This window comes from Staurois parvus, unplaced genomic scaffold (genome assembly GCF_062004578.1).
Source record: "Staurois parvus isolate SC_StPar_1 unplaced genomic scaffold, SC_StPar_1.0 ptg001637l, whole genome shotgun sequence".
Lineage (NCBI taxonomy): Eukaryota > Metazoa > Chordata > Amphibia > Anura > Ranidae > Staurois > Staurois parvus.
In genome coordinates this window covers 83,054-107,552 of record NW_028319433.1, presented here as the reverse complement: position 1 = coordinate 107,552, position 24,499 = coordinate 83,054, and the positions used below count along the sequence as shown (strand labels likewise).

At 50.3% G+C, this 24,499-nt stretch overlaps 1 protein-coding gene across 1 annotated transcript; it reads right to left on the bottom strand.

Moving 5' to 3' along the window:
* LOC149434940 (uncharacterized) lies at positions 1-22,556 on the bottom strand (the record flags this gene model as incomplete). The annotated part of the gene is made up of 6 exons (XM_089663189.1): positions 22,385-22,556; positions 13,192-13,278; positions 4,238-4,341; positions 3,173-3,286; positions 2,106-2,207; positions 1-144 (listed from the first exon to the last, which is right to left on the bottom strand). Coding segments are annotated over exons 3-6 (441 nt in total), but the record flags the coding sequence as incomplete, so codon positions are not given.
* Positions 22,557-24,499: the final 1,943 nt, after the last annotated feature.

Sequence of the window (24,499 nt, the reverse complement as noted above, 5' to 3'; positions counted from 1 at the left end):
CGTAGTCACTCCATTGTCCTCGCAGCAGCCCAGGCACCGGTCATTCACAGAATTCGGTTCCGTTCCAATCACAGCTAAACCATCGGGGCGCAGGACGATCCGACCGACTCTGTTCGATGGCCTCGGGCTGGAGGTGCTTTTACCCTGAAGAGGGAGAAGAGATATGTGAGCAAAGACGTTCACACCGATGGAGGTGCAACAACCATTCCCATAGAGTACGCTGTGATTACAAGGTCGGCCACCAGGCGGCGTGATTCCTGTTTGTGGAAGGGATTGTTCTCTCTAGTGGAACTACAGGGCGGTGACCCCGAGGTATCTGCCCCTGGTATGGGTATACCACCTACTGCTGGTGCACTGAGGGCTGGGACCCTGTGCTGTCCCGGTGACCCCGAGGTATCTGCCCCTGGTATGAGTATACCACCTACTGCTGGTGCACTGAGGGCTGGGACCCTGTGCTGTCCCCGGTGACCCCGCGGTATCTGCCCCTGGTATGAGTATACCACCTACTGCTGGTGCATTGAGGGCTGGGACCCTGTGCTGTCCCCGGTGACCCCACGGTATCTGCCCCTGGTATGGGTATACCACCTACTGCTGGTGCATTGAGGGCTGGGACCCTGTGCTGTCGCCAATGACCCTGCGGTATCTACCCCTGGTATGGGTATACCACCTACTGCTGGTGCACTGAAGGCTGGGACCCTGTGCTGTCCCGGTGACCCCGCTGTATCTGCCCCTGGTATGGGTATACCACCTACTGCTGGTACACTGAGGGCTGGGACCCTGTGCTGTCCCTGGTGACCCCACGGTATCTGCCCCTGGTATGGGTATACCACCTACTGCTGGTACATTGAGGGCTGGGACCCTGTGCTGTCCCTGGTGACCCCGCGGTATCTGCCCCTGGTATGGGTATACCACCTACTGCTGGTACACTGAGGGCTGGGACCCTGTGCTGTCCCGGTGACCCTGCGGTATCTGCCCCTGGTATGGGTATACCACCTACTGCTGGTACACTGAGGGCTGGGACCCTGTGCTGTCCCCGCGGTATCTGCCCCTGGTATGGGTATACCACCTACTGCTGGTACATTGAGGGCTGGGACCCTGTGCTGTCCCGGTGACCCCGCGGTATCTGCCCCTGGTATGGGTATACCACCTACTGCTGGTACACTGAGGGCTGGGACCCTGTGCTGTCCCCGCGGTATCTGCCCCTGGTATGGGTATACCACCTACTGCTGGTGCACTGAAGGCTGGGACCCTGTGCTGTCCCTGGTGACCCCGCGGTATCTGCCCCTGGTATGGGTATACCACCTACTGCTGGTACACTGAGGGCTGGGACCCTGTGCTGTCCCCGCGGTATCTGCCCCTGGTATGGGTATACCACCTACTGCTGGTGCACTGAAGGCTGGGACCCTGTGCTGTCCCTGGTGACCCCGAGGTATCTGCCCCTGGTATGGGTATACCACCTACTGCTGGTACACTGAGGGCTGGGACCCTGTGCTGTCCCCGCGGTATCTGCCCCTGGTATGGGTATACCACCTACTGCTGGTACACTGAGGGCTGGGACCCTGTGCTGTCCCTGGTGACCCCACGGTATCTGCCCCTGGTATGGGTATACTACCTACTGCTGGTGCATTGAGGGCTGGGACCCTGTGCTGTCCCTGGTGACCCCACGGTATCTGCCCCTGGTATGGGTATACTACCTACTGCTGGTACACTGAAGGCTGGGACCCTGTGCTGTCCCTGGTGACCCCACGGTATCTGCCCCTGGTATGGGTATACTACCTACTGCTGGTACACTGAAGGCTGGGACCCTGTGCTGTCCCTGGTGACCCCACGGTATCTGCCCCTGGTATGGGTATACCACCTACTGCTGGTGCATTGAGGGCTGGGACCCTGTGCTGTCCCTGGTGACCCCGCTGTATCTGCCCCTGGTATGGGTATACCACCTACTGCTGGTACACTGAGGGCTGGGACCCTGTGCTGTCCCGGTGACCCCGCGGTATCTGCCCCTGGTATGGGTAACTTACAAGTGAAGATATTTTTACCTCCACTTCCCAGTGACACCACCCCCCCCCCCCCCCCCCATCCCTCCACCCCAGTGGGCTACTTACCCCAACCAGCGCTCTCTCTCCGCAGCATCCGAGGCATCGATACTCCACTCCGGTCACCGAATCCACTGGGGGAGGGGAAACCACTTCTACTTCTCCTGCAACCTGAGCAAAACACAGAAATGAATTGATGCCGAGACGCCATTCGGGGATATTGCTGAACAATCTGGTCTCTGGGACCTGTATGGGGGAAATGATCCTATTCGGTGTAAGAATTTCTTCATAGCTCCCCTTTCTGTCAGGGTGACAACACTGCTGTCTGAATTCACCGCAGAACAGACGGTGTTGTTACCCTATTACAGGAAGTGGAAAATAACATAACTCCTGGCAGGATCAACAGATTACAGGAGGAATAATGAAATGAATATTATAGATACAGACTGCATCATTGATATCATTTTTTATGTTGTCTGGTGACCCACTTTAATGGATTTAAGCCCCCCCCCCCAAATAAAACACAGTTTACTATGCTTCAGTTAGGAACGAACACAGCGAATGATTGGTATCAATCTCTTACTGTGCTCATTCAGGAAAGGAAGGGGCTGGTAAATGTGACCTTCCCCACCTCTCCACCCTGAAGGATCCCATTGTGTCCTTGCAGCTGCCAATGGAAAGGAGAGGAGGGAAGCCAGCAGCACTGCGGGGGTGGAGGCGGGGGCATGGGATGTAGGGATGAATCACCCTCCCTGCCCACATCTGATTTACCCTGCTGGCCTGGGCCCCGTACAGGAGGAGTGGTGGTACCCCCTTATCCACAGCCCTGGAATGGATCAGAGACTCCCACACCTACCCCACCAACAACCACCGATCTGCAGCACATGGTGAATGCACAAAGCGGGGAGGGGGGGGGGGCATTTCATGGCATGGGTGGGCAATGGGTTAAAAGGATTGCCCACCCATGAGTCCTCCCCCATGGCCAACAGCTGCTTCTTCTGCACCAATCAGATGTCATGGCTGTACAATGGGGGGGTTAATGTCAGATGACCAGACCATAAATCCGAGTCCATGACCATACTGAGTGGTGCAGTTCCGACTATCATCATTAGATGGCGCTCTCTGAGTGTCCTTACCAGGAAGGCCAGGGATCGGTGTCCGGGATTATAGGACCAGATCGTCTTCTTCCGCCCCCGCTGATTCACAGTGCCCCGCCTCCTAATGGGCTCCGCAGGGGCGGGCCTCTGAGCCTATAGGACATGAATAGTGAGAATGTGAGTCCCTGCAGGAGGACGGATGGAAGTTCAAATGTCGCTCCCTCACAGCACCACAGATAGGGGGCGCTCTGCACCCCACTTCATACACAGGGGAAACGGGGGGCCCTCTGTACCTTCATACACACAGCAAACAGGGCCCTCTGTACCCCACTTTATACACAGAGCTAACGGAGTGCGACGTACCCTACTTCATACAAAAGACAAATAGGGGGTGCTTCGTACCCCACCTCATACAGCAAACAGGGGGTGCTGTATCCCTCTTCATACAGCAAATGGGGTGCTCTATACCCCACTTCATACACATGACAAATGGGGTACCCCACTTTATACATATGGCAAACGGGAGTGCTCCATTCCCACTTCATACACACAGCAAACGGGGCGCTCTGTACCCCACTTTATACATATGGCAAACCAGGGATGTGCTATACCCCACTTCATACAAAAGACCAACAGGGTGCTCTGTACCCCACTTCATACAAAAGACCAACAGGGTGCTCTGTACCCCACTTCATACAGCAAACGGAGCGCTCAGTACCCCACATCATACGCACAGCAAACAAGGGGTGCTACGTATCCCACTGCATACACACAGCAAATGGGGAGTTCTGCACCCCACTTCATACACACACAGCAGACAGGGGGTGCTCTGCACCCCACTTCATACACACACAGCAGACAGGGGGTGCTCTGCACCCCACTTCATACACACACAGCAGACAGGGGGTGCTCTGCACCCCACTTCATACACACAGCAGACAGGGGTTGCTCTGCACCCCACTTCATACACACACAGCAGACAGGGGGCGCTCTGCACCCCACTTCATACACACACAGCAGACAGGGGGTGCTCTGCACCCCACTTCATACACACAGCACCCCAATGAATATATGTCAGTAAATTTTAGAAGGTTTTTCACTCACCTCTCTGTTGGTGGAACGCTCCGCCTCCACGATGACACTCAGCACAACCAGCGCCACCGCCAAGTACGCCGCCATTCTCATATTGACTCCGCCCCAAATTCTGCCTGGACAGGGGGTGACAAGTTACTGAGAGACCCCAGAATGTGGAACTCCGCCCCCCCCAAACACTGACCTCTGACCCTCCCAAATCTCCCTGCCGCAGTGCCTGTTATCCTCCGCAATCCCCCCCCCCCTTTGTTTACATTCAGCGCCTTGCCAGGAATTATTGTTCTATCATGCGTCCGCCAGCAGGGACCCCCCCCATGTTGGGGGCATGTGGTCATGTAGATTAGGAGGAGGAGAGGCGCAGTCTTGTTTCTGGGGTCCCCCTTCTAATCCACGGCACTTGAAGAATGTAGTGAGGAACCCCACTCCAGTGTTTCTGGGGTTTCCCTTCTAATCCATACCAGACTCTTACTCTCGATGGGGGTCCGGTATACAGGAGGGGGAATCCAGGCTTTTTGTTTACAAACAAAAACATTCATTAGAGCCCCACCTCATTTCCTGGCTGGAGGACATCCTGCATCATCTAGCCCTTTCCTCTCCAGCTTGACTGTCCCTAGCCCTGCCCCTTTCATTCATTAGAGCTCCACCTCCTTTCCTGACTGGGGTGCAAGTGACGTGGGGTGTAGGGTCCTCGTGGGGTGCAAGGGACGGTTGTAGTGTCCTCGTGGGGTGCAAGGGGCATGGTGTGTAGGGTCCTCGTGGGGTGCAAGTGAGGTGTAGGGTCCTCGCGGGGTGCAAGTGACGTGGGGTGTAGGATCCTCGCGGGGTGCAAGTGATGTGGGGTGTAGTGTCCTCGTGGGGTGCAAGTGATGTGGGGTGTAGTGTCCTCGTGGGGTGCAAGTGATGTGGGGTGTAGTGTCCTCGTGGGGTGCAAGTGATGTGGGGTGTAGGGTCCTTGTGGGGTGCAAGTGATGTGGGGTGTAGGGTCCTTGTGGGGTGCAAGTGATGTGGGGTGTAGTGTCCTCGTGGGGTGCAAGGGACGTGGGGTGTAGGGTCCTCGTGGGGTGCAAGTGATGTGGGGTGTAGGGTCCTCGTGGGGTGCAAGTGATGTGGGGTGTAGTGTCCTCGTGGGGTGCAAGTGATGTGGGGTGTAGGGTCCTTGTGGGGTGCAAGTGATGTGGGGTGTAGGGTCCTTGTGGGGTGCAAGTGATGTGGGGTGTAGTGTCCTCGTGGGGTGCAAGTGATGTGGGGTGTAGTGTCCTCGTGGGGTGCAAGTGATGTGGGGTGTAGGGTCCTTGTGGGGTGCAAGTGACGTGGGGTATAGGGTCCTTGTGGGGTGCAAGTGTCGTGGGGTGTAGGGTCCTTGGGGGTGCAAGTGACGTGGGGTGTAGGGTCCTTGGGGGTGCAAGTGACGTGGGGTGTAGGGTCCTTGTGGGGTGCAAGTGACGAGGGGTGTAGGGTCCTTGGGGGTGCAAGTGACGGGGGGTGTAGGGTCCTTGTGGGGTGCAAGTGACGTGGGGTGTAGGTTCCTTTTGGGGTGCAAGGGACGTGGGGTGTAGCGTCTTCATGGGGTGCAAGGGACGTGGGGTGTAGGGTCCTCGTGGGGTGCAAGTGATGTGGGGTGCAGCGTCCTCGTTGGGTGCAAGTGATGTGGGGTGTAGGGTCCTTGTGGGGTGCAAGTGACGTGGGGTATAGGGTCCTTGTGGGGTGCAAGTGTCGTGGGGTGTAGGGTCCTCGTGGGGTGCAAGGGGCATGGGGTGCAGCGTCCTTGTGGGGCACCACAGAAACAAAGCTGCTCTTGGAAATCTCTCAGGACAGAAGGAACCGTCTCCGGCCCTCAGACATCCTTTGTAGTCGGAGGATTTTATCCACGAATATTTCTGGCCGGGAATATCCGGGACTGAGATCCGGGACTGAGATCCGGGACTGAGATCCGGGACTGAGATCCGGGACTGAGATCCGGGACTGAGATCCGGGAGAGCGCCAATTGTGGTTCATAGATCGAGCAGCCGAACGTCCGCAGGACAACGACCAAGACTCTCCTCCTGCGCTCAGACACCAGATGGAGGGGATATCACCCGGATGTAAAGGGGATGATCACTGGAGCCCAACTGTCCGAATCCCTCCCCCCACTCTGAAGCAGGCGGATCACCATGATGAAGAGAAGATCGTCCTGTACAGACCGAATACACACACTCCAGTCCCAGGATAGAGGTGAGATTTCTGCATCCCATACATCCGGTGTCCGGGGCAAGGTCATGCAGTGTCTAGGAAAAGGTCATCCGGCGTCCAGGAAAAGGTCATCCGGCGTCCAGGAAAAGGTCATCCGGCGTCTGGGGCAAGTTCATCTGGTGTCCAGGAAAAGGGCATCCGGTGTCCAGGAAAAGGTCATCCGGCGTCTGGGGCAAGTTCATCTGGTGTCCAGGAAAAGGGCATCCGGCATCCGGGGCAAGGGCATCCGGTGTCCAGGAAAGGTCATCCGGTGTCCAGGAAAAGGTCATCCGGCGTCTGGGGCAAGTTCATCCGGCGTCCAGGAAAATGTCATCCGGCGTCTGGGGCAAGGTCATCCAGTGTCCAGGAAAAGGTCATCCAGTGTCCAGGAAAAGGTCATCCAACAAAGCTCGGGCAAAGATGCCAAACTGCCATCCCCCCTTATTATTGTCATCTGCAGGTTCATAATTATTTTTTTCCTTGTATTTCATTTGTTTTTCTTCTGTTTATTATTTTTCATGGCATTTTAAACAATAATATTAATAATTATTATTTTTCATTGTCTTCTACATCATTAATATGAAATTATAATCATAATTCTGTTTCGTGGTTTTCACAAATATACATTATTATTTCTTTGTATGTTTTTCATGGATTTCTTCTACATATATTATTATTATTATTATTGTCATCGGCAGGTTCAGAATTATTTGTTCCTCGTCTTCTATTATTGTTGTTCCTGTTTATTATGTTACTAGTTATGTGGATGAAAACTCCTCGCAGCCCCGAGCATAATGTGTGTCCCCGAGGATCGCTCTCCTCTCCATACATAATGTGTGTCCCCGAGGATCGCTCTCCTCTCCATACATAATGTGTGTCCCCGAGGATCGCTCTCCTCTCCATACATAATGTGTGTCCCCGAGGATCGCTCTCCTCTCCATACATAATGTGTGTCCCCGAGGATCGCTCTCCTCTCCATACATAATGTGTGTCCCCGAGGATCGCTCTCCTCTCCATACATAATGTGTGTCCCCGAGGATCGCTCTCCTCTCCATACATAATGTGTGTCCCCGAGGATCGCTCTCCTCTCCATACATAATGTGTGTCCCCGAGGATCGCTCTCCTCTCCATACATAATGTGTGTCCCCGAGGATCGCTCTCCTCTCCATACATATCTGAATCTCAGTCCTTGGGTTTGTTCGTTCTCTCCTCGATCGTTCTCCTCTCCATCCATATCTGAATCTCAGTCCTTGGGTTTGTTCGTTCTCTCCTCGATCGTTCTCCTCTCCATCCATATCTGAATCTCTGTTCTTGGTTTCGTTCGTTCTCTCCTTGATCGTTCTGGGCTGTTTTCTCCTCTCCATCCATATCTGAACCTCCATGGTTGGGTTTGTTCATTCTCTCCTCGATCGTTCTCCTCTCCATCCATATCTGAATCTCCGATCTTGGTTTCATTCGTTCTCTCCTCGATCGTTCTGAGCTGTTTTCTCCTCTCCATCCATATCTGAATCTCTGTTCTTGGGTTCATTCGTTCTCTCCTCGATCGTTCTCCTCTCCATCCATATCTGAATCTCTGTTCTTGGGTTCGTTCTCTCCTCGATCGTTATCCTCTCCATCCATATCTGAATCTCAGTCTTTGGGTTTGTTCGTTCTCTCGATCGTTCTGGGCTGTTTTCTCCTCTCCATACATATCTGAACCTCCATGGTTGGGTTTGTTCGTTCTCTCCTCGATCGTTCTCCTCTCCATCCATATCTGAATCTCAGTCCTTGGGTTTGTTTGTTCTCTCCTCGATCGTTCTCCTCTCCATCCATATCTGAATCTCTGTTCTTGGGTTCATTCGTTCTCTCCTTGATCGTTCTGGGCTGTTTTCTCCTCTCCATCCATATCTGAACCTCCATGGTTGGGTTTGTTCATTCTCTCCTCGATCGTTCTCCTCTCCATCCATATCTGAATCTCCGATCTTGGTTTCGTTCGTTCTCTCCTCGATCGTTCTGAGCTGTTTTCTCCTCTCCATCCATATCTGAATCTCTGTTCTTGGGTTCATTTGTTCTCTCCTCGATCGTTCTCCTCTCCATCCATATCTGAATCTCTGTTCTTGGGTTCGTTCGTTCTCTCCTCGATCGTTCTCCTCTCCATCCATATCTGAATCTCAGTCCTTGGGTTTGTTCGTTCTCTCGATCGTTCTGGGCTGTTTTCTCCTCTCCATCCATATCTGAACCTCCTTGGTTGGGTTTGTTTGTTCTCTCCTCGATCGTTCTGGGCTGTTTTCTCCTCTCCATCCATATCTGAATCTCTGTTCTTGGGTTCGTTCGTTCTCTCCTTGATCGTTCTGGGCTGTTTTCTCCTCTCCATCCATATCTGAACCTCCATGGTTGGGTTTGTTCATTCTCTCCTCGATCGTTCTCCTCTCCATCCATATCTGAATCTCCGTTCTTGGGTTCATTCATTCTCTCCTCGATCGTTCTGAGCTGTTTTCTCCTCTCCATCCATATCTTAATCTCTGTTCTTGGGTTCATTCGTTCTCTCCTCGATCGTTCTCCTCTCCATCCATATCTGAATCTCTGTTCTTGGGTTCGTTCGTTCTCTCCTCGATCGTTCTCCTCTCCATCCATATCTGAATCTCCGTTCTTGGTTTCGTTCGTTCTCTCCTCGATCGTTCTGAGCTGTTTTCTCCTCTCCATCCATATCTTAATCTCTGTTCTTGGGTTCGTTCGTTCTCTCCTCGATCGTTCTCCTCTCCATCCATATCTGAATCTCTGTTCTTGGTTTCGTTCGTTCTCTCCTTGATCGTTCTGGGCTGTTTTCTCCTCTCCATCCATATCTGAACCTCCATGGTTGGGTTTGTTTGTTCTCTCCTCGATCGTTATCCTCTCCATCCATATCTGAATCTCAGTCCTTGGGTTTGTTCGTTCTCTCGATCGTTCTGGGCTGTTTTCTCCTCTCCATCCATATCTGAACCTCCATGGTTGGGTTTGTTTGTTCTCTCCTCGATCGTTCTGGGCTGTTTTCTCCTCTCCATCCATATCTGAACCTCCATGGTTGGGTTTGTTTGTTCTCTCCTCGATCGCTCTGGGCTGTTTTCTCCTCTTCATACATATCTGAATCTCAGTCCTTGGTTTCGTTCGTTCTCTCCTCGATCGTTCTGGGCTGTTTTCTCCTCTCCATACATATCTGAATCTCAGTCATTGTTGAGTTCGTTCTCTCCTCGATCGTTCTCCTCTCCATCCATATCTGAATCTCAGTTCTTGGTTTCGTTCGTTCTCTCCTCGATCGTTCTGGGCTGTTTTCTCCTCTCCATCCATATCTGAATCTCAGTTCTTGGTTTCGTTCGTTCTCTCCTCGATCGTTCTGGGCTGTTTTCTCCTCTCCATCCATATCTGAATCTCAGTCCTTGGTTTCGTTCGTTCTCTCCTCGATCGTTCTGGGCTGTTTTCTCCTCTCCATCCATATCTGAATCTCAGTCATTGTTGAGTTCGTTCTCTCCTCGATCGTTCTCCTCTCCATCCATATCTGAATCTCAGTTCTTGGTTTCGTTCGTTCTCTCCTCGATCGTTCTGGGCTGTTTTCTCCTCTCCATCCATATCTGAATCTCAGTTCTTGGTTTCGTTCGTTCTCTCCTCGATCGTTCTGGGCTGTTTTCTCCTCTCTCTGGCTCCCGTCTCCCCCGTCTGTGGTTTTAGAACATGCACAAAGCTATATTTGGCCGGGACCTGTAATGAGCCGACTGCCTCCTGTATGTTTTTGGTCAGATTTCGGAGGAATTTGCTGACGAACGAATGTTGAAATAATCGACTTGAGAAATCAGAGCTCAGAAATGTCTGTGAATCAGAAAGCGGCTCTTGTCCAGCAACGTCCAGGAAATGTCCTGTTATTACAGATCATCGATCGGTCAGGACGACCACTTCCTATGTCCAGGTGAGATCTGTCTGGAGGACGACCATCATTCTGCTGAGTCGGCAGGATCGGCCCCCATGGGGGATGAATGGACGATTGTTGTCCTTCCAGCTACATCTGTTCCAGGACTTCTCAGAATGAATCAGATCTGAAGTTTGATCTACATCCCTCGGTTGTCAACCAATGAGGCCCAGACCCACCCAACTGTGGCCCCTGACATCACCAGAGGGTCAGTTGTTTTCAGATCTGGTTGGAGAGTGTGGATGTGCTGCGGGTCTGGTTGGAGACTGTGGATGTGCTGCGGGTCAGGTTGGAGAGTGTGGATGTGCTGCGGATCTGGTTGGAGACTGTGGATGTGCTGCGGATCTGGTTGGAGAGTGTGGATGTGCTGCGGGTCAGGTTGGAGACTGTGGATGTGCTGCGGATCTGGTTGGAGACTGTGGATGTGCTGCGGGTCTGGTTGGAGAGTGTGGATGTGCTGCGGGTCTGGTTGGAGACTGTGGATGTGCTGCGGGTCAGGTTGGAGACTGTGGATGTGGTGCGGGTCAGGTTGGAGACTGTGGATGTGCTGCGGATCTGGTTGGAGACTGTGGATGTGCTGCGGATCTGGTTGGAGACTGTGGATGTGCTGCGGGTCTGGTTGGAGACTGTGGATGTGCTGCGGATCTGGTTGGAGAGTGTGGATGTGCTGCGGATCTGGTTGGAGACTGTGGATGTGCTGCGGATCTAGTTGGAGACTGTGGATGTGCTGCGGATCTAGTTGGAGACTGTGGATGTGCTGCGGATCTGGTTGGAGACTGTGGATGTGCTGCGGATCTGGTTGGAGACTGTGGATGTGCTGCGGATCTGGTTGGAGAGTGTGGATGTGCTGTGGATCTGGTTGGAGACTGTGGATGTGCTGCGGATCTAGTTGGAGAGTGTGGATGTGCTGCGGATCTGGTTGGAGACTGTGGATGTGCTGCGGATCTGGTTGGAGAGTGTGGATGTGCTGCGGATCTGGTTGGAGACTGTGGATGTGCTGCGGATCTGGTTGGAGACTGTGGATGTGCTGCGGATCTGGTTGGAGAGTGTGGATGTGCTGCGGGTCAGGTTGGAGACTGTGGATGTGCTGCGGATCTGGTTGGAGACTGTGGATGTGCTGCGGATCTGGTTGGAGAGTGTGGATGTGCTGCGGATCTGGTTGGAGAGTGTGGATGTGCTGCGGGTCAGGTTGGAGACTGTGGACGCAACGCGGCTCTGGTTGGAGACTGTGGATGTGCTGCGGATCTGGTTGGAGACTGTGGATGTGCTGCGGGTCAGGTTGGAGACTGTGGATGTGCTGCGGATCTGGTTGGAGACTGTGGATGTGCTGCGGGTCAGGTTGGAGACTGTGGACGCGACGCGGGTCTGGTTGGAGACTGTGGATGTGCTGCGGATCTGGTTGGAGAGTGTGGATGTGCTGCGGATCTGGTTGGAGACTGTGGATGTGCTGCGGATCTAGTTGGAGACTGTGGATGTGCTGCGGATCTGGTTGGAGACTGTGGATGTGCTGCGGATCTGGTTGGAGACTGTGGATGTGCTGCGGGTCAGGTTGGAGACTGTGGATGTGCTGCGGGTCTGGTTGGAGACTGTGGATGTGCTGCGGATCTGGTTGGAGACTGTGGATGTGCTGCGGATCTGGTTGGAGACTGTGGATGTGCTGCGGATCTGGTTGGAGAGTGTGGATGTACTGCGGATCTGGTTGGAGACTGTGGATGTGCTGCGGGTCAGGTTGGAGAGTGTGGATGTGCTGCGGATCTGGTTGGAGACTGTGGATGTGCTGCGGATCTGGTTGGAGAGTGTGGATGTGCTGCGGATCTGGTTGGAGACTGTGGATGTGCTGCGGATCTGGTTGGAGAGTGTGGATGTGCTGCGGATCTGGTTGGAGACTGTGGATGTGCTGCGGATCTGGTTGGAGACTGTGGATGTGCTGCGGATCTGGTTGGAGACTGTGGATGTGCTGCGGGTCAGGTTGGAGACTGTGGATGTGCTGCGGATCTGGTTGGAGACTGTGGATGTGCTGCGGATCTGGTTGGAGACTGTGGATGTGCTGCGGATCTGGTTGGAGAGTGTGGATGTGCTGCGGGTCAGGTTGGAGACTGTGGATGTGCTGCGGATCTGGTTGGAGACTGTGGATGTGCTGCGGATCTGGTTGGAGAGTGTGGATGTGCTGCGGATCTGGTTGGAGAGTGTGGATGTGCTGCGGGTCAGGTTGGAGACTGTGGACGCGACGCGGGTCTGGTTGGAGACTGTGGACGCGACGCGGGTCTGGTTGGAGACTGTGGATGTGCTGCGGATCTGGTTGGAGACTGTGGATGTGCTGCGGGTCAGGTTGGAGACTGTGGATGTGCTGCGGGTCAGGTTGGAGACTGTGGATGTGCTGCGGGTCAGGTTGGAGACTGTGGATGTGCTGCGGATCAGGTTGGAGACTGTGGATGTGCTGCGGGTCAGGTTGGAGACTGTGGATGTGCTGCGGATCTGGTTGGAGACTGTGGATGTGCTGCGGGTCAGGTTGGAGACTGTGGATGTGCTGCGGATCTGGTTGGAGACTGTGGATGTGCTGCGGGTCAGGTTGGAGAGTGTGGATATGCTGCGGATCTGGTTGGAGACTGTTGATGTGCTGCGGGTCTGGTTGGAGACTGTGGATGTGCTGCGGGTCTGGTTGGAGACTGTGGATGTGCTGCACATTGGGTTTATGTTCCCTAACACTAGTAGGGATCACTGTTCTCAGCCTTTCCCATATCAGGGCCCCTACAGACTGTTGTGGTTTGAGGGCCACACAAGTATGACCGAGCCACATGTGGCCCTGGGGTGGCCAAGGGACCCGCACGGCGTGATCTCTCACCTGTCTGCTCCCTGGATTGTCCTGGACTGGCTGGTCGGCAATCCCTCCAATCAGTGATCCCTACAATTCCTCGGGGGCGTCACTCACCTGGAACAGAGGAACAGAAATCTTCTATAGAATACAAAGCTCCTGGGCGGAGTCAGATATATGAACAGCCAATCACCCTATGACTTTGGTCTGGGCGGGGTCAGCGCAGGCCGAAGCAACAAATCGATCATTTTTACATTTTGTGATACAAAGTAACAAATCGTTGTTTTCTGCTGCGGAGGAACCTGACATGAGAGGGGCCACAAGGTCTATATACCCCCAGCTAGGGCCCCGGGCCCCAGAGTAAGAGATGAAATATTGACGCTCCCTACATCCCGCTATACGCCGAACATTCCTGTGACTTCTAGAGGAACGAATACTATTCTGTCACTGGAGGAACTGCTGAGGTTGAGGCTGAGATGGGGCCCCTGAATGGTTTTCTGTGGGGCCCCATCACATGTAGGTACAGCTCTGCCTGATGTATTACATTGACCCCCCAATACAGACCCATCCAGTTCAACCTGAGTGTGTCGCTGCCATATACTATCTCCCTGTACATCGAGTTCACCAGGAAACACATCGATGAATCGATCTACATTCTCTGACGGACACACCCACTGTGGGAGGAGTTCTGCATCCTTACCACTTTTACAGCAAAGAACCCCTTCTGCAGATCTTCCACCTTCATTGTGTGACTTCGATGGACGAACCCTTCCCTCCCAACGATCGACATTCCTCCATTCCCATTCAGAGATTCGTCTGTTGTCATCATATCACCTCTTAGGTGTCGCTCCTCCAGGGGGGAGAAGTTTGATGTTTGTATTCATTCCTCATAACTGAGCTCCTCCGACCCCCCCGTAACTGAGCTCCTCTGTCCCCCATAACTGAGCTCCTCCATCCCCCGTAACTGAGCTCCTCTGTCCCCCATAACTGAGCTCCTCCATCCCCCGTAACTGAGCTCCTCCATCCCCCGTAACTGAGCTCCTCCATCCCCCGTAACTGAGCTCCTCCATCCCCCGTAACTGAGCTCCTCCATCCCCCGTAACTGAGCTCCTCCATCCCCCGTAACTGAGCTCCTCCGACCCCCCCGTAACTGAGCTCCTCTGTCCCCCATAACTGAGCTCCTCCGTCCCCCATAACTGAGCTCCTCCGACCCCCATAACTGAGCTCCTCCATCTCTCATAACTGAGCTCCTCCATCCCTCATAACTGAGCTCTTTCCACCCCTTTAACTGAGCTCCTCCGACTCCCGTAACCAAGCTCCTCCGACTCCCGTAACCGAGCTCCTCCGACTCCCGTAACTGAGCTCCTCCATCCCCCATAACTGAGCTCCTCCATCCCCCATAACTGAGCTTCTCCATCCCCCATAACTGAGCTTCTCCATCCCCCATAACTGAGCTCCTCCATCCCCCAAATCTGAGCTCCTCTGACCCCCATAACTGAGGTCTTCCTCCACCCCCCCCATAACTGAGCTCCTTCTTCTCCCATACCTGATCTCCTCCATCCCTCATAACTGAGGTCTTCCCACCCCCATAACTGAGCTCCTCCATCCCTCATAACTGAGGTCTTCCCACCCCCATAACTGAGCTCCTCCATCCCCCATACCTGAGGTCTTCCCACCCCCATAACTAAGCTTCTCCGTCCCGCATAACTGAGCTCCTCCATCCCCCATAACTGAGTTCTTCCATCCCCCATAACTTAGCTCTTCAATCCCCCTGCGGTCCTCCATCCTCCCCAAAACCAAGGTCCTCCATCCCCAATAAGTGAGGTCCTCTATTACCCTCAACAGAGGTCCTCCATCCCACCTAACTATGGTCCTCCATTCCTCATAACTGAGGTCTTCCGGACCCTATAGCTGAGCTCCTCCATTCCCCCATAACTGAGCTCCTCCATCCCCCATAACTATAGTCCTCTATCTCCCATAATTGAGGTCCTCCATCCCCCATCACTGAGGATCTCCATCTGCCAAACCTAATGTCCTCCATCCCCTTCAATGGAGGTCCTACATCCCCATAACTATGGTCCTTTTATCCCCCATAACTGAGGTCCTCCATTGCCCATAACAGAGGTCCTCTACCTCCATAACTGAGATCTTCCAACCCTCATAACTAAGGTCCTCCATTACTCATTATGGAGGCCCTCCATCCTCCATCCCCCATGCTGTACCTGCAGTCCTCCATCCCACCATAACTGAGGTCCTCCATCCCCCGTAACTCTGGTCCTCCATCCCCCATAACTGAGGTCCTCCATCCCCCTTATTAGCTGTGTTGTCCTTCTTTGGACTCTCTCCAGTTCCAGCTCATCCTTCCTGAGGACTGGTGTCCAGAAGTGGATGGTATACTCCAGAGGTGGCCGAACCAGAGATGAATAAAGTGGCAGAATTGAAGTTTTATCTCCGGAGTAAATCCCCTTTATAATGCACCCTGATCGTCTGCTGGCCTCGCTTGCTGCTGATCTACTAGAACCACCAGATCCATTTCCATCCTCCATTCTAGAAACCGTATATAGACAATCATATAAGATCCCACACGGATTCCAAGAATCATTCTCATCATCCATCATCCATCATTATCCATCATCATCCATCCATCAATCATCCATCCATCATCATCATCATCCATCCATCATCCCTCCATCATCCATCCATCATCATCCATCCATCATTATCCATCATCATCATCATCCATCCATCATCCCTCCATCATCCATCCATCATCATCCATCCATCATTATCCATCATCATCATCCATCATCCATCCATCATCATCATCCATCCATCAATCATCCATCCATCATCATCATCATCCATCCATCATCCCTCCATCATCCATCCATCATCATCCATCCATCATTATCCATCATCATCATCCATCCATCAATCATCCATCCATCATCATCATCATCCATCCATCATCCCTCCATCATCCATCCATCATCATCCATCCATCATTATCCATCATCATCATCCATCATCCATCCATCATCATCATCCATCCATCAATCATCCATCCATCATCATCATCATCATCCATCCATCATCCCTCCATCATCCATCCATCAATCATCCATCCATCATCATCATCATCCATCCATCATCCCTCCATCATCCATCCATCATCATCATCCATCCATCATCATCATCCATCATCATCCATCATCATCCATCCATCATTATCCATCATCCATCCATCATCATCATCCATCCATCATCATCATCATCCATCCATCATCATCATCCATCCATCATCCATCCATCATCCCTCCATCATCCATTCATCGTTATCCATCATCCATCCATCATCATCATCCATCATCATCCATTCATCCATCATCATCCATCATCCATTCATCATCATCCATCCATCATCATCATCCATCCATCATCATCATCCATCATCCATCATCATCATCCATCCATCATCATCATCATCCATCCATCATCATCCATCCATCATCATCATCCATCCATCATCATCATCATCATCATCCATCTGTCATCAATCCATCATCATCATCCATCCATCATCATCATCATCCATCATCATCATCATCCATCATCATCCATCCATCATCATCATCCATCATCCATCATCATCATCCATCCATCATCATCATCATCCATCCATCATCATCCATCCATCATCATCATCCATCCATCATCATCATCATCATCCATCTGTCATCAATCCATCATCATCATCCATCATCCATCATCATCATCCATCCATCATCATCATCATCCATCCATCATCATCATTCATCCATCATCATCCATCCATCATCATCATCCATCATCCATCATCATCATCCATCCATCATCATCATCATCCATCCATCATCATCCATCCATCATCATCATTCATCCATCATCATCATCATCCATCTGTCATCAATCCATCATCATCATCCATCATCCATCATCATCATCCATCCATCATCATCATCATCCATCTGTCATCAATCCATCATCATCATCATCCATCATCATCATCCATCTGTCATCAATCCATCATCATCATCATCATCCATCCATCATCATCATCATCCATCATCCATCATCATCATCATCATCATCATCCATCATCCATCATCATCATCCATCATCATCCATCATCATCATCATCATCATCATCCATCCATCATCATCCATCATCATCATCCATCATCATCATCCATCATCCATCCATCATCATCCATCCATCATCATCCATCATCATCATCCATCATCATCATCCATCATCATCATCATCATCCATCCATCATCATCCATCATCATCATCCATCATCATCCATCATCATCATCATCATCATCATCCATCATCATCATCCATCATCATCATCCATCATCCATCCATCATCATCCATCCATCATCATCCATCATCATCATCCATCATCATCATCCATCATCATCATCATCATCCATCCATCATCATCCATCATCATCATCCATCATCATCCATCATCATCATCATCATCATCATCATCCATCATCATCATCCATCATCATCCATCATCATCATCCATCATCCATCCATCATCATCCATCCATCATCATCCATCATCATCATCCATCATCATCATCCATCATCATCATCATCATCCATCCATCATCATCCATCATCATCATCCATCATCATCCATCATCATCATCATCCATCATCATCATCCATCCATCATCCATCATCATCATCCATCATCCATCCATCATCATCCATCCATCATCATCCATCATCATCATCCATCATCATCATCCATCATCATCATCATCATCCATCCATCATCATCCATCATCATCATCCATCATCATCCATCATCATCATCATCATCATCATCCATCATCATCATCCATCATCATCCATCATCATCATCCATCATCCATCCATCATCATCCATCCATCATCATCCATCATCATCATCCATCATCATCATCCATCATCATCATCATCATCCATCCATCATCATCCATCATCATCATCCATCATCCATCATCATCCATCATCATCATCATCCATCATCATCATCCATCCATCATCCATCATCGTTGTGATTTCCTTCCCTCTGTATCATTATTAATGATTGGGATCCCGGCCACGTCTGACCACGGAATGCTGAAATTGGGAGGAAAGAGAAGTGGAGCAAAAGTGAAGCCCTTACCGGCCAATCAGATTTCATTACCCGTTCCTTAATGGGAAATAAAAGAAGCAATATGATTGGTTGCTGTAGACAAGGACTCCACTATCGCTGCCCCCTCCCCCCCCCTTATATTATAACAAATGATCTTTATATTGAGAATCAAAGAAGAATGAGAAGAGTCCATCCAACAGCAACATGGTGGGGAGATGATGGAGGGAAGAACGAGACCCAGAAAAGTCCAACATGGGGACCTTGGGGGGGGGGAGGGGAGGTGAAGAACATTATGGGGGGGGGGGTCATCTATAATATAATGTCTGAGATATTCCCCCATAAAGTTCTTCACCTCCCCTCCCCCACCTGACCAAATATTCCTGTGATAGTGCTATAGGTTATATAATGGGGGCCCTGTAGTCTGTATTGGGGGGGTATGATACACCCCCATAATATTACTCAGTCCCTCCCCCCACCCTTGGGGCTGATATTCCTGTGATGGTGCTATAGGTTATATAATGGGGGCTCTGTAGTCTGTATTGGGGGGGTATGATACACCCCCATAATATTTCTCAGCCCCTCCCCCCACACCTGGGGCTGATATTCCTGTGATGGTGCTATAGGTTATATAATGGGGGCCCTGTAGTCTGTATTGGGGGGGGGGTATGATACACCTCCATAATATTTCTCAGCCCCTCCCCCCACACCTGGGGCTGATATTCCTGTGATGGTGCTATAGGTTATATAATGGGGGCCCTGTAGTCTGTATTGGGGGGGTATGATACACCCCCATAATATTTATCAGCCCCTCCCCCCACCCTTGGGGCTGATATTCCTGTGATGGTGCTATAGGTTATATAATGGGCGCTCTGTATTATGTATATGGGGGGGGGGGGTATGATATTCCCCCATAATGCTCTTGTCATGGTGCTATAGGCTATATAATTGGGGCCCTATACTCTATATATTGGGGGTATGAGATTCCCCAAAATATTACTTAGCCTCCCCTCCCCCACACCTAGTTGTTAGCATACAATAGGGCTGATATTTCCATGATGGATCTATAGATTATATAAGGGGGTCTCTGTGGTCTGTATGTTGGGGGGGGGGGAGGGGTATTACCTGACAGAGGGTCTCCTCTCCCTGGATCCCCTTCTTGTCTCTCTGGAAGTCGGGAAGGTTGTGCCGGAGCTGGCGGGACATTCAGGATATGCAGACGGATCTTTGGCAACCCAGAAATGTGGTCCAGAGGTGACAGACAAATACTTCTGAGCTCCTCCTACACTGTACATCTACTTATATAGGGTGTCACCTTCTCCGTATCCCCCCTATAGGTCACGTATAGTATATACAGGGTGTCACCATCTCCGTATCCCTCCTATAGGTCACATATAGAATATACAGGGTGTCGCCTTCTCCGTATCCCTCCTATAGGTCACGTATAGTATATACAGGGTGTCGCCATCTCCGTATCCCTCCTATAGGTCACGTATAGAATATACAGGGTGTCACCATCTCCGTATCCCCGCTATAGGTCACGTATAGAATATATAGGGTGTCGCCTTCTCCGTATCCCTCCTATAGGTCACGTATAGAATATACAGGGTGTCACCATCTCCGTATCCCCGCTATGGGTCATGTATAGTATATACAGGGTGTCGCCATCTCCGTATCCCTCCTATAGGTCACGTATAGAATATATAGGGTGTCACCTTCTCCGTATCCCTCCTATAGGTCACGTATAGAATATATAGGGTGTCACCATCTCCGTATCCCCGCTATGGGTCATGTATAGTATATACAGGGTGTCGCCATCTCCGTATCCCTCCTATAGGTCACGTATAGAATATATAGGGTGTCACCTTCTCCGTATCCCTCCTATAGGTCACGTATAGAATATATAGGGTGTCACCATCTCCGTATCCCCGCTATGGGTCACGTATAGTATATACAGGGTGTCGCCTTCTCCGTATCCCTCCTATAGGTCACGTATAGTATATATAGGGTGTCGCCTTCTCCGTATCCCTCCTATAGGTCACGTATAGAATATACAGGGTGTCACCTTCTCCGTATCCCTGCTACAGGTCACGTATAGAATATACAGGGTGTCGCCTTCTCCGTATCCCTCCTATAGGTCACGTATAGTATATATAGGGTGTCGCCTTCTCCGTATCCCTCCTATAGGTCACGTATAGAATATACAGGGTGTCACCATCTCCGTATCCCTCCTATAGGTCACGTATAGAATATACAGGGTGTCGCCTTCTCCGTATCCCTCCTATAGGTCACGTATAGTATATACAGGGTGTCACCATCTCCGTATCCCTCCTGTAGGTCACGTATAGTATATACAGGGTGTCACCTTCTCCGTATCCCTCCTATAGGTCACGTATAGTTTATACAGGGTGTCACCATCTCCGTATCCCTCCTATAGGTCACGTATAGTATATACAGGGTGTCACCATCTCCGTATCCCTCCTATAGGTCACGTATAGTATATACAGGGTGTCACCATCTCCGTATCCCTCCTATAGGTCACGTATAGTATATATAGGGTGTCACATTCTCCGTATCCCTCCTATAGGTCACGTATAGTATATACAGGGTGTCACCATCTCCGTATCCCTCCTATAGGTCCAGTATAAAATATATAGGGTGTCACGTTCTCCGTATCCCTCCTATAGGTCACGTATAGTTTATACAGGGTGTCACCATCTCCGTATCCCTCCTATAGGTCCAGTATAGAATATATAGGGTGCTACCATCTCTGTTTCCCTCCTATAGGTCAAGTATAGACTATATAGGGTGTTACCTTCTCTGTATCCCTCTTGTAGGTCCAGTATAGACTATATAGGGTGGTATCTTCTCCGTATCTCTCTTTTAGGTCCAGTATAGCTTAAATATGATGCTATCTTCTTCTTGAAGTCCAGTATAGATTATATATAGGGTGTTACCTTCCCAGTGTCCCTCCTATACCTCCAGTATAGTTTTTATAGGGTGTTAAGTCCAGTAAAGCTTATACAGGGTGTTATGGCCTTTTTAAAGTCCAATATAGATTATAGAGGGCGTTTACCTTCTCTGTGTCCCTCCTATAGCTCCAGTGAAACTTATATAGGGGGTTAACTTCTCCTTGAAGTCCAGTATAGAGGATGGATATAGGGTGTTACCTTCTCCGAATCCCTCCTATAGGTTCAATGTAGATTATAGATGAAGTTACCTTCTCTGTATCCCTCCTATAGGTCCCGTATAGATTTATTAGGGGTGTTATCTTCTCCTTGAAGTCCAGTATAGATTATATAGGGTGTTACCTTTTCCGTATCCCTCCTATAGGTCCAGTATAGATTATATGGGGTGTTATCTTCTCCGTATCCCTCCTATAGGTCCAGTATAGATTATATGGGGTGTTACCTTCTCCGTATCCCTCCTATAGGTCCAGTATAGATTATATGGGGTGTTACCTTCTCCGTATCCCTCCTATAGGTCCAGTATAGATTATATAGGTTGTTACCTTCTCCGTATCCCTCCTATAGGTCCAGTATAGATTATATAGGGTGTTACCTTCTCCGTATCCCTCCTATAGGTCCAGTATAGATTATATAGGGTGTTACCTTCTCCGTATCCCTCCTATAGGTCCAGTATAGATTATATAGGGTGTTACCTTCTCCGTATCCCTCCTATAGGTCCAGTATAGATTATATAGGGTGTTACCTTCTCCGTATCCCTCCTATAGGTCCAGTATAGATTATATGGGGTGTTTTCTTCTCTGTATTCCCCCTAAGAGGTTATCATTGAGTATTCAGTATATTCTCCTCCCTCTGGCTGTCCTGGAGGGTCAGTATAGAAAATCTTCTGACACCTCTCCCATTTATAAGTATCCCCCCTATGGAATCCCCCTCCTCCTCAGGGTCCGGCACACTCTGTAGGTTGTCTTGTCTCCTCCGTCACATATAGATTGGCTCCTATGGTCGGAGAAGCTCCTCTGAAGGATTCTGCAGACTTTTCGTGGTGATGTTGGATGGAGAAGTGATTCAGACTGACTCACCGTATAATGGATCGTCTGCCGGAGCGGATGGCTGACCCTGTGCTGACACACAGATCCGGAGTCACTCCCCGCCTGGGACTGGACCAGGAAAACAGCAGAAATCTGCTTCAAATTAAAATTTTCCAAACCGAGCTCCTCGCTGTGTTCTTCATGATATCTCTCCAGCGGGGGGCGCTGCAATGTGTACTGTAATGTTTAGGGGCAGAAACACAACTACAGGAAGAGACAGTATAATATATATACACTATAGTGCCCAAAGTATTGTCCCCGCCCTCTAATCATGTGATTCAGTTGTTCCAATCCCCTCCATATCATGTGATTCAGGTGTTCCAATCCCCTCCATATCATGTGATTCAGGTGTTCCAATCCCCTCCCAATCATGTGATTCAGGTGTTCCAATCCCCTCCATATCATGTGATTCAGGTGTTCCAATCCCCTCCCAATCATGTGATTCAGGTGTTCCAATCCCCTCCCAATCATGTAATTCAGGTGTTCCAATCCCCTCCCAATCATGTGATTCAGGTGTTCCAATCCCCTCCATATGTGATTCAGGTGCTCCAATCCCCTCCCAATCATGTGATTCAGGTGTTCCAATCCCCTCCATATCATGTGATTCAGGTGTTCCAATCCCCTCCCAATCATGTGATTCAGGTGTTCCAATCCCCTCCCAATCATGTAATTCAGGTGTTCCAATCCCCTCCATATCATGTGATTCAGGTGTTCCAATCCCCTCCATATCATGTGATTCAGGTGTTCCAATCCCCTCCATATCATGTGATTCAGGTGTTCCAATCCCCTCCATATCAAGTGATTCAGGTTTTCCAATCCCCTCCCAATCATGTGATTCAGGTGTTCCACTCCCCTCCATATCATGTGATTCAGGTGGTCCAATCCCCTCCCAATCATGTGATTCAAGTGGTCCAATCCCCTCCATATCATGTAATTCAGGTGTTCCAATCCCCTTCATATCTTGTGATTCAGGTGGTCCAATCCCCTCCCAATCATGTGATTCAAGTGGTCCAATCCCCTCCATATCATGTAATTCAGGTGTTCCAATCCCCTTCATATCATGTGATTCAGGTGTTCCAATCCCTTCCCAATCATGTGATTCAGGTGTTCCAATCCCCTCCATATCATGTGATTCAGGTGTTCCAATCCCCTCCATATCAAGTGATTCAGGTGTTCCAATCCCCTCTGTATCATGTGATTCAGGTGTTCCAATCCCCTCCCAATCATGTGATTCAGGTGTTCCAATCCCCTCCATATCAAGTGATTCAGGTGTTCCAATCCCCTCCCAATCATGTGATTCAGGTGTTCCAATCCCCTCCCAATCATGTGATTCAGGTGTTCCAATCCCCTCCATATCATGTGAATCAGGTGTTCCAATCCCCTTCCAATCATGTGATTCAGGTGTTCCAATCCCCTCCCAATCATGGGATTCAGGTGTTCCAATCCCCTTCCAATCATGTGATTCAGGTGTTCCAATCCCCTCCCAATCATGTGATTCAGGTGTTCCAATCCCCTCCAAATCATGTGATTCAGGTGTTCCAATCCCCTCCATATCAAGTGATTCAGGTGCTCCAATCCCCTCCATATCAAGTGATTCAGGTGTTCCAATCCCCTCCGTATCATGTGATTCAGGTGTTCCAATCCCCTCCCAATCATGTGATTCAGGTGTTCCAATCCCCTCCATATCAAGAGATTCAGGTGTTCCAATCCCCTTCCAATCATGTGATTCAGTTGTTCCAATCTCCTCCCAATCATGTGATTCAGGTGTTCCAATCCCCTTCATATCATGTGATTCAGGTGTTCCAATCCCCTCCATATCATGTGATTCAGGTGTTCCAATCCCCGCCAAATCATGTGATTCAGGTGTTCCTATCCCCTCCATATCATGTGATTCAGGTGTTCCAATCCCCTCCTTATCAAGTGATTCTGGTGTTCCAATCCCCTCCGTATCATGTGATTCAGGTGTTCCAATCCCCTCCCAATCATGTGATTCAGGTGTTCCAATCCCCTCCATATCAAGTGATTCAGGTGTTCCAATCCCCTCCATATCATGTGATTCAGGTGTTCCAATCCCCTCCCAATCATGTGATTCAGGTGTTCCAATCC